General features: G+C 36.2%; 1 protein-coding gene across 4 annotated transcripts in view; it reads right to left on the bottom strand.

The window, feature by feature from the left end:
• The window catches only part of FAM172A (family with sequence similarity 172 member A), a 396,509-nt gene that overhangs the window by 357,604 nt on the left and 26,825 nt on the right, over positions 1-12,080 (bottom strand). The window contains exon 2 of one of the 4 annotated variants that reach the window (XM_033110793.1): positions 9,113-9,236. The exons of the other annotated variants lie outside the window; for them this stretch is intronic. Within the exon in view, the coding sequence (XP_032966684.1) occupies positions 9,113-9,218 (106 nt within the window). The 5' untranslated portion in view covers positions 9,219-9,236. The remainder of the gene's footprint in view (positions 1-9,112; positions 9,237-12,080) is intronic. 4 annotated transcript variants of the gene reach the window in all.

A 12,080-nucleotide genomic window follows, 5' to 3' on the forward strand; every position in this document is an offset into this window, starting at 1 on the left:
ATGTCATATCATCATATCATATCATATCATATCATATCATATCATAGACCCGGTCTTATAGTAAAATAAGTTAATTTTTGCTCCAAAAGACGCATTAGAGCTGATGGCCGAATAGGTCTTATTTTCAGTAAAACATGGTATTACAATTATCTAACTCTAGACACTGCTCATCATTTTTTCCATTAATGTCCGTTTTCTGATCTAGGATTCCATTAAGGATAACACACTGGATGTAGTCATCATATCTCCTCAATACCCTGTTACAGTTTTTGGTCTTTGCTTCTTTTCCATGATCTTGAATGTTCTGAGGAGTACTGATCAGGTATTTTGTAGAATTATGCTCAATTTAAATTTTCCTGATGTTTTAAGTTTTTAGAAAGAATACCGCAGAGGTGAACTGCCCTTCTTATCACATCATACGAAGGGGAACATGTTATCCACACAGGACATCACTGGGGATGTTAAGCTTCATCGGTTAAGGCAGCATTTGACAGACTTCTTCACTACGAAATTACTACTTTTCCCTTCCCATAAGCCATTCCCTGGAAGTGACTAAGTCTAGCCCACTCTCATAAAGAGAGGGGAAGAATCGATTATACTCTACCTCCTGGAGTAGAGAACATCTACAAATATTATCTGCAATTCTTTTGTATGGAAGATTTGGCCATCTTCCTCCATTTACACATTTACTCAATCACTTACTCATATATCAGTATGAACTCATGGATAGTTACTGTATCCTCTGGGTTACAATCCAATACTACATCATTTACTTTGTTGCTTAAATTGTTACAGTGTTAGCCATTGTAAGCTCTTTCTGCTGGCTTATATATCCCTTTGACATACTCTCATCTTTTTGTTTTTTGAGCATTTCCTTACTTTCTGCTACTATAAGACACTCCAGGCCTATCTTGTGTTTTCCCTGCCCCAGCCCTAGAATCAGCCTGTCAGCAAGCATTTACTATCTTTTGGCTCATATTACAGGATGAGGCAAAAATTCTCACTTTATGTCATCACTGAGTTATATTGAAACTCAGAAAAACATAAAGATAAACTTCAAATTTATGCATTTCTAAAAAGATGCATTCTTTTTTAGTTTAATTTTTGAGATCTTTCTTTTCTTTCTTTTTTATTAAATTCTAATTCAAGTTCCTGAAGAGAAAAACCTCCTAGAATATGTAGTAAAGCAAACCAGTCCCCAAACCCCATTTTTTTTGTTTGTTTTTTAAACAAAAGAAGTATCTCAGAAATAACATTTTATCTCTGCCTCTCACAGAGATATAACAAATCCATTTGTATGGCTCATCAAAATATGTCAGAGAAAAAACTTAGCCCATCTACTTCCAGTCTCTAGTCTCTCTATAGGACACAAAGATAAGCTATCAAAAAACTTGTAAAAAAAAAAAAAACCACTGTTTGGTACTCTTTAAACTGCTATATCAAATAAACCTCAGCTCACATAAAAATATAACACCTTCAATATGCGAACATAAAAAGAAGTTTGCAAATTCCCTAGTAAAATGGAAATGCCACATGATGTGCATTCTGGGATATATGCTGACAAATCTCTGATTCATTAGTAAAGTTCTGAACACCACGTAAATCTTTATAAAACAGAGTAAAATAGATGATTTTTTTAATATCAAAAATTGACTTGGAGTGGCTTGAATATTCTCACTTCTCTCCTTTCAATGAATTGGGGTTCTGGGGCAAAATTGGATTCCTTCATTTCAAAGTCATCTTCCACAGTTCACAACTTAAGAAACTTTTTAATCAGACACACAGACACCATCTAATATATAAACAGATGTATTATGTCTAATAGTCATTTTCTCTTTCTATCAGCTCAGATCCTAAAATGCCATTACCTATATGTATACCTAATATGTATATCATTTTAAAGATTTAGGTACCTATATGTACCTAATATGTATATCATTTTAAAGATTTCACATCCTTTACCTCAGTTGATCATCATGACCCTATACGATAGTACAATGCATTAGCATCTTCACTGTCTTTCCGTCAAGGAAATGAGCTCAGAGAGGGAACATAGCTTGTCCAAAATTATACCTTAATAGTAAAGTGTGATTAATAAAATAAATGTATTTCCCAATACTTGACTCAGGGCTCTTTCAAAATCACCACACTCATTCTTTGTGTCATGTCAACTCTAAAATATTCTGCCCCCTCTCTTCATTACCTTATAAACAATAAACAATAATGAATATAGAAATATGCTTTTACTTTGCTAAAAATGTTATTTTGAATGATAAAATGAACAACCAAATAAATAGGCATTCTTCAAACTTCTATGCCAATTAGAGAACCAGATATAGGTAATTTTCATTTCATCAGCATTGAGAAAACAAGTAGAAAGGAATTATCAGAGATTATTTTTCTGCTTTGTAAAAGGGAAGCAATACTGTATAGCTGCATTTTACACAGAGACTGGGTGGCAAAGCCCCTGAATTAAGTAAAAATCAAGTATAATAAAACATTTCCATTGAAAAATCTCTTCAATCACCTATAAAATACACTACAACTGAAACCATGTAACCGAAGTATGCATCAGGTGTGACACAACTGTTCTTTCTAAAACATGTATCTGATGATTAAAGTTATTCAACAACAAGAATTCTAAACTTCATTTAAACATATGCAATAACTGGATAGAAATACCATTTGATGCTCAAAAGAACTGAAAACAGACTCCAACAGATATCTGTACATCTAAGTTCATAGAAGCATTATTCATGATAGCCAAAAGATGGACACAACCCAGGATGAATGGTTTGGTGGTTAATTAATTTCAAGTATCTCCCTGATTGGGCCACAGGGGTATCCTGAGTGTCTGTGAAGGTGTTTCTAGATGAGATTAACATTTGAATCTGTAGACTGGGTAGAGCAGATTGCCTCACCCACCTCCCTAATCCCATCCCCCATATGGATGAACATCATCTGATCCACTGAAGGCCTGAATAGAACAAAAATGTCTAGAAACAGAAATGCCGGAAATATGTGTGGGAATGGACGTTAAGGGTGTAGGAGGAGCAATCAGGTCATGTTTACTGACACAGGCTCACTAAGCAGAGATTCTGTATTTAATGTTGTACCCTGGGGAGTTGGGAAGGTTTCCAACAGTTTGTTTGATTGGCTGGCTGAAACAGACTGAAAGGGGGCCCACAGTGAATGAATTTGCGTTGGTTAAATGCAGAGGAAGGGATTCAAAGGTGTAGGGAGACAAGAATGTTAGAGTGTATTTGTCATTGAAGACCTACTCGCCCACAGTGGAACAGTCCAAAAGACATGCTTTGTCCACTACCATGAGAAATAAGGAGAACCCACACACCCATGAAGAGCTCTGTGATGGGTCTCCTTTTATGCTAGACCTCAGAGTGCAAACTGAAGTCACTCAATTAAGAAACCCAAAAGCAATGTAGTTAGAGTAGTTAGATCCTGGGGTGGCAGCAGCTAAGTGCAGCACTCCAGGCCAAAGGCAAGGTGGGCATGGTTACCAGCATGGGCGGCAGAGTCAGAGCAGCGATCACAATAGTCCGACTCGCACAGACCTATGGCACTGGCGGATTAAGCATGGTGTTTCTAGAAGTGAGCTAGGAAGCCTACTAAATTCTTACTTGATATGTATAAGCAGAAAAGTGCTAGGTCAAATGAACAACAGTCTCACCTGCATCATAAAAACAGAGTCACAGTCAATTCTCAGAATGAAGCTGGGGTACAGACCCAGAAACTTTTTGGAGAAGGGGAGGCCAAGTCCCCATAAAGAATGACCCAGGTATGCTGCCAAGAATACTGTTAATCTTTCTCCCATCCTTCCCCAAAGGGACCTACGGCATTTTACCAGGGTAACTGCACTGGGGAAAAAGAAATAATCAGACTTTTCATGGACTTGAGGACACTGGTTCTGAAATGACACTGATTCCAGGAGACCCAAAAGGTCACTGTGGTTCACCAGTCAAAGTAGGGGCTTATGGAAGGACAGGTGTTCAATGGAGTTTTACCTCAGATTCATCTCACAGTGGATCCCTGAACCCACTCTATGGTTATTTCCTCAGTTCCAGGATGCTTAATCAGAATAGATATTGCAGAAGCTGGCAGAATCCCCACAGTGGTTTCCTGGCCTGTGAGATGAGAGCTATTGTGGGAAAGGCCAAGTGAAAGCCCCAGAACTGCCTCTACCTAGGAAGACAGTAAACCAAAAGAAATACAGCATTCCTGGGGAGACTGCAGAGATTAATGCCACCATCAAAGAACTGAAAGATATAGGGGTTGTGATTCTCATCACATCCCCCATTCAATTCACCTATCTGGCCTGTCCAGAAGACAGATAGAATTTGGAGATTGACAGTGGATTATCATTAAGTTTAACCAGATGGTGACTTCAAATGCAGCTGCTATACCGGACGTAGTTTATTACTTAAGCAAACTAATACATACCCTGATGCCTGGTAAGCAGCTATTGACCTGGCAAATTCCTTTTTCTCCATTGCTGTCAATAAAACCCACTAGAAGCAGTTTGCGTTCAGCTGGCAAGGCCAGCAATATACCTTCACTGTCCTACCTCAGGGATATATTGACTCTCCAGTCCTAAGTCATAATTTAGTTCACTTGATCACCTTTCCCTTTAACACAGTATCACTCTGGACCTTACGTTAATGATATTACACTGACTGGACCTAATAAACAAGAAGTAACAACTACTCTAGACATATTGGAAAGACGTGTGCGTATCAGAGGGTGGGAAATAAATCTGATAAAAATTTAGGGGCCTTTTACTCCATTGTAACTTCTAGGGGTCCAATGATGTGGGTTATGTCAAGATATATCTGCTAAGGTGAAGGGTAAATTGTTGCAACGGGCCTCTCCTTCAACAAAAAAAGGAGGCACAAGCCTAGAGGGTCTCTTTGGATGTTGGAGGCAACATAGGGTGTGTTATTCTGGCCCATTTACCCAAAATGTTGCTATTTTTGAGTGGTGCCTAGAATAAGAGAAGGCTGTGCATCTGTGCTACCTGGGCCAAATGATCCAGCACAACCAGTGATGTCAGTGGCAGATAGGGATGCTGCTGGCATCTTTAGCAGTCCCCTACAGTGAATTATAGCCAAATTAGGCTTTTTGGAGCAAAGCCCTGCCATCCACTGCAGATAACTACTCACCTTTTAAGAACCCACTCTTGGGCTGCTATTAGGCCTTAATAGAGACTGAATGCTTAATCACAGGCTACCAAGTTACCATCATGATCCCATCATGAAGTGGGTATCATCTGACCCACCAAGTCATAATGTTGGGTGTGTACAACAGCACTCCATCATCAATTGCAAGTGGGATATATGTGATCAGTACTGAGCAGGCCAAGAAGGCAAAAGTTATGTTACATGAAGAAGTGGCCCAAATGCCTATGGTCTCCTCTCCTACTACAGCACCTTCTATCTACAAGTGTGCACCGAAGGCCTCATGGGGGGTTCCTACCATCAGGTGACAAAGGAAGAGAAAATGGGTCTCGTTTATAGATGCTTCTGCATGATATTCAGGCACCACCCAAAAGTGGACAGCTGAAGCACTACAGCCTCTTTCTCGGACATCCCTGAAGGACAGTGGTGAAGGGAAATCCTCCCAGTGATCTGAATTGAAAGCAATGCACCTGGCTGTTCACTTTGCTTGGAAAGAGATACGGTCAGACGTGTGATTATATATTGATTCATGGGCTGTGGCCAATGGTTTAGCTGGATGGTCAGGGAGTTGGAAAGAACATGACTGGAAAATAGGTCACAAGAAAATTTGGAGAAGAGGTATATGAATAGACCTCTCTGAATGGGCAACAAATGTGAAAATATTTGTGTTCCAAGTGAATATTCAATAAAAGGTGACCTTAATGAAGGAAGATTTAATAATCAAATGGATAGGATAACTCATTCTATGGACACTAGTCAGCCTCTTTCCTCAGCCATCTGTCATAGCCAGTATTCACAGGTCTAGAAATTGAGGGGTTAAAAATGGGAGTGGCACCACTCACTATTACTGCTAGCAAACAAGAATGCCCATTCTCATTATCCTTACTCAACCTAGTATTTGAAGGCCTAGCCAGTGCACACAGACACACACACACACACACAAGCACATAGATTGGAAAGGAAGAAATAAAACTATCAATTTGCAAATGCCATATCAGTCTGCATAGAAAATCCTATGGAATCTACCAAAACAACTCCTGGAATTAATATGTGAATTCAGCTAAGTCATAGGATATAATATAAACACAGAAAACTTGATTGTATTTCCATAAACTATCAGTAAACATGTGATAACTGAAATTAAAAATACAACACAATTGACAATTACTCTAAAAAATTAAAACATAAGTATAAATCTAGTAAAAAGTGTATAAGACTTATGTGCTGAAAATTACAAAGTGCTGACGAAGGGAACCAAACACCTAAATAAATGAAAAACATATCATGTTCATGGACTAGAAAATTCAATATAGTAAAGATGTCAATTCTCCCACATTCAACTATAGGTTTAAATATAATTCCTATAAAAATATAAGTAATTTTTTTTGCAATATAGACTATTTTACTCTAAAATTTATATGGAAAGGCAAAGAAGCTAGAATAGCTAAACAATTTTGAAAAAGAAAAGAATCACTCTACTCAATTTTAAGACTTACTATATAGTACAGTAATCAAGAGTGTGGTATTGGGGAAGAGATAGACACAGATGCATGGAACAAAAAAGAGAGCGCTGAAACAAGCTCACCTAAATATGCCCTATTTATTTATTTTATTACTTTTCAAAATTATACTTCATAAATTCATTTTATTTTTAATTTTTTAAATTTTTATTAAGTTCACTGGGGTAACACTGGTTAATAAAATTATATAGGTTTCAAGTATACATTTTCATAATATATTATCTACATATTGCATTGTGTGTTCACCACCCAAAGTCAGTTCTCCTTTCATCACTATACAGTGGTACCTTGGTTTTCGAACATAATCTGTTCCCGAAGTCCATTCGAGTTCTGAAACGTTCGAAAACCGAGGCATGGTTTTCCCATAGAAAGTGGGTTTTCCCATAGAAAGTGGGTTAATGCAAAATGGATTAATCCATTCCAGACCTTTAAAATCAACTTAAAACTGTAAATTTAACTTAAATTTTACTATCTAATGATACCATAGATCCATGAAATTTACGGCGTTTGTAAACCAAAATGTTCATCAACGGAGACATTCGAAAACCGAAGTACTACTGTATATTTGACCCCCTTTTCCCTCTTCTACGGTCCCTCCCTAGCCTTTGATAACCACTAACCTGTTGTCTTTGTTTACGAGTTTTTGTTTGTCTTGATCGTTTATTGCTTTCAGTTTTATATACCACATGTGAGTAAAACCATATGGTTTTCAACTTTTTCTGTCTGACTTATTTCACTTAGCATGATAATCTCAAGATCCATCCATGTTGTCACAAATGGCAATATTTCATCTTTTATTATGGCCTAGTAATATTGCATTGTATATATGTATCACATCTTTTTCATCTATCATCTATCAAAGGACACTTTGGTTGTTTCCATATCTTGGCTACCATGAATAATGCTGCAAAGAACATGGTGCAATGGATAATGTGTCAGGCTCTGGATCAGATGATTCCAATTTATTTTTGATAAAGGTGAAGAAGTAATTCAAAGATGAAAAGGGCCTTTTTCACAAATGGTGCTGGCACCATTGGACATCAGTAGGTAAAAAAATAAATAATAAATAAAGCTTGACCTAAGTCTCACACCTTACATAAAAATTAACTCAAAATGCATGATTATTTTAAATGTAAAATCTAAAACTAAAAAAAACTTTTAAAAGAAAACATAGAAGAAAATCTTCATGAACTAGGGCTAGGCAAACTGTTCTCAGACATGACACCAAAAACATAATCCGTAAAAGAAAAAAACTAATAAATAGGACTGTTTTTAGATGTAAAATTGTATTCAGTTTGCCAATTTGTTCTAAAATATACTTTCCTATGCATTTGCCATTTTATTTTCTAATACAGATAGTGCCAAAAAAAAAGTATACACAGTTTAAGAAAGGAAAAAACTGTATTAAAATTATGCTGATGGTAACCACTTTGAGCACCTCTTGTAATTGCAGAAGTCAAACGTGACTTGTATTCATCTTTGGTTATCCATATATATTGTGTACTACAATTTTAATAGTTTTTTTCCTTTCTTAAAGTGTGTATACAGGTTTTTGGCATCCTTTGTATTTCCAATTTGGCTCCTTCATTAATCATTACAAGATCATCTGTACTAAGCCTTCTTATTCATATTGTAGATTAAGAAAGTTTCAGTTAACCAACTTGTTCATAGTAAATGGAAGAACCTGAATTTGAATCCAGAAAATTCTAACTTTAGACCCAATTCTGGCATATTGGCATTTCAACACTTAGAAAACCCATAAGACATTTTTTCAAGTGCCAGAAAAGTAACTGTGAGGCCATGTACAAGTTACTTAGATAATCTGATTTTTGGCAAGTCACTGGACAGTTAGATTGAAATGTAGGATAATGAAGAAAGCTTACAGGTCCACAATGGATACTTCTCTTAGGGGTAAAATTATTTCAGCTGATTAAAAAAAAATCTAGAACTCAAAATTCCAAAGAATGTCTAAGGCAGATTCCTTCTGAGGTGTCAACATAGAGAGCCTTTCATTAAACATCCCTAGTGCCAATGCCATAAAGAACACAGGATTAGTCAGATCTTTATCCTAAACCTAATATGACATTCCAGTCAACAAAAATATGGTGATGGCACTAGTCTTGACCCAAGAGACATACAGTGTTAGTTTTACCATTAAATATATGGCCTCGAATAAGAAAAGCATTAAGAATTCTTACAGCTGTAAAATGACATGATTCTATGATTTATTTACTGAGTGCAGACTACCTCTCAGACACTGAGAGACAGGTGCTGTGAGGATACAAATAATTAAAAGTAGATTAAGTACTACTCTTATTTTATAATTTAAATGAATGGCAGGCCACCTAAATATTCCTATACCTAACGAAAATATCCTGAAAAAGCAAATTAAGTATGTACCTTTCAGTGCTGTAGTCTTTTCTTTTTCATCTGGACCTCCCTGCTGGATTTGTGCCATGCTTATCCAAATTGGCAACAAAATTAAAGAGCTCAAGGAAATAGACATCAGTCTTCAGAAGACAGTCTAGAATGAACGAAAGCAATAAATTAAGCTCTACTCAATCCTACCTACTCCATGAGAACTTCCTTCATCCTCCCAGTTGGGATTAATCTCTCTCTATCCTGATTTCCCACTGCACTTTGTTAATGCCTGTACTACAGTACTTATCAAAGCCTGCCTTGCTTTATAGTTATTTATGTATTTGGCTAGGTCAGCTAACAGATTACAAGCCCCAAGATAGAGCTATCAAGTTTTTTCATCTTTATCTCTCTCATGTCACCAAATAGAATACCTTATAATACATACAGATACTGTTTAGGATTAGGTCTTTATCATCTAATTTAAAAAAAAGTCTCTAGGTAGTTGGAAAAACTTTAAATTTCTATTAAAATAAACTGTAAACACATGCCATTTACATAGTTGAATGTCCTCACCTGGACCATACGGTCAGAAAGAGAAAAATATATAAATACATAAAGTGGCTATAAATTATCTCTAATGTAATTCAAAATACAACATTAAGAGGGGGAAAATAACCCTTTAAATATGAAACTATGTCACATTGAATGCCTGGAAGCAATACTGTATAAATGGCATTCCAGTACACAATAATTATAAAATTAGGATTTATTAAAATCTAATTTTGCACTTAAACCAGAAATAGATGGCTTTTCCCAGGATGCCCATGAACAGGTAAAAAACAAACAAACAAGCAAAAAAAAAAAAAAAAAAAAAAAAAAAAAAAAAAAAAAAACACTGTTCCTAAGATTTAAAAGAAAAAAATACAACATATACAATGGAAAATATTAAACTAATGAAGTTAATCCATAACTGTGATGAAATAAAAACTGCATTCACAACAATAAATCAAGACTGAGTATTCCTGTGACTGAGGAACCCAATTGATTTGCTACCCACAAAGCAAACGTAAGTTCCCATTCAGAGGTACATTTCATAATTATTTCTAAAAACTGAGGCATTTTCATAGTCAGCAGAGTATAGCAGAAAGTACTTTAAAAAATTAATATTGAAAATGATATATTTAAACTATGAATGTTCCAAATGGTCCTAAATCAATGCTTTTCTTATCTCAATGCTAACTGTAGGTGGGGTGGGGAAAGGAGGAGGGCACCGGCTCGACCACCAACTGGCCATATGTCCTTGACAGATTAACTTCTCTGTACCTCATTTCCACTTTTTTATTAATAAAATGGAAATGATAATCACGCTGCCCTGTTAGTTATAGTAAGGTTAAATGTAAAACATTTAATCCAGTGCCTGATGCATAATTAGGTGCTCACCACGAGGTCTGACAATTAAGTTTGTGAACTTGTTGCAACGATGTTGCTAACCTGTTTTTGCTATCAGAGGGATTAATCACTATGAATTTGTATGAAATAGACAAACAGTTACCAAGTTTACTATTTGGAAGTGGTGAAAAGGCTGCATGAAAAAGTTAAATGACATGAACTTTTCGCCAACAATTCATGGCTCCTGTATCACGACAATGCACCAGCTCACACAGCACTGTCTGTGAGGGAGTTTTTAGCCAGTAAACAAATAACTGTATTGGAACACCCTCCCTACTCACTGGATCAGGCCCCCAGTGACTTGTTTCTTTAACTGAAGATAAAGGAAATACTGAAAGGAAGACATTGTGATGACATTCAGGACATCAAGGGTAATATGATGACAGCCCTGTTGGCCATTCCAGAAAAAGAGTTCCAAAATTGCTTTGAAGGGTGGACTAGGCACTGGCATCAGTGCATACCTTCCCAAGGGGAGAACTTTGAAGGTGACCATAGTGATGTTCGGTAATGAGGTATGGAGCACTTTTTCTAGGATGAGTTCGCAAACTTAATTATCTGATCTCGTATGTGGGCTTATATTTTTTAATTGTTGTAAATGGATCCCAGCTTCACCACTTAATAATAGCTCTGGGCCAGAGACAAGTCACTTAATATCCAAAATCTTCAGTTTCCTGGTTTATAAAATGTATCTCATATCATAGTGGTTGGAACTTTGTATATTAATATTACAGAAACTTTGTATAACTGATCATTGTTACTATTAGCAATATTATTGCTTCTCAACAGTGTGAGGTTCCATAATAGCAATAACTAGAATATAGATTATTTTTTACTGGCAAAGCACTTTCACTTAACATGGAAGTAGTTGTTATTTTTATTCTGTGAATAGGTAAATGGAAACTCTGTAGATACTACATAAATACAATGTTTCTATATTCCTTCAAGGGACATAGCCTAGTCTACAGGGCAGGCACTGTGCAAGACGCCAGGGCGCAGTGGTGAGTCAAACATCATGGTCACTGCCCAAGTGGGGGCTTCCTCCCGAGCTGTCAAATCAAATTGCCGAAGAGCCACACATAAACTATGTAAGACCTAGACTGATAATTACAACACTGTTATAGAAAAGAAATATTTGTAAGAGCTATCTATTTACATTCAGGATTTTGTCTTATCTGTGAAGTCCCACATACTTGTTTCACCCACAGCTCCTTAGTAAACATCATCTTGTAGCAGAAACTAAAGAGAAATGTTATAATGAGAGATTCTATACAGTACTCTTTGTTAGCAAGACCACAACTAAATTGACTATCTACAGGGGACTTCCTGCATTTTAAACTCTATCCTTCTGTCAATTCAGTATTTCCTCTAAATATAAACTGTTAGGTTATTTTTCATGGGGCCCTAACTTGTCTGATTTCTAAACAAAGCAATTTATATGATTATTTCATTGTGACTGCTTTAATGAAGGTGAAATTATAAAATATTTTTGGCACTATAGTCATTTTCTTAGATTCATATTTTAAAGTGCTGGGAATCTAATGATGATTATAGTTAATGT

The sequence above is a fragment of the Rhinolophus ferrumequinum genome, chromosome 7, assembly GCF_004115265.2.
Source record: "Rhinolophus ferrumequinum isolate MPI-CBG mRhiFer1 chromosome 7, mRhiFer1_v1.p, whole genome shotgun sequence".
In the NCBI taxonomy this organism is placed as follows: domain Eukaryota; kingdom Metazoa; phylum Chordata; class Mammalia; order Chiroptera; family Rhinolophidae; genus Rhinolophus; species Rhinolophus ferrumequinum.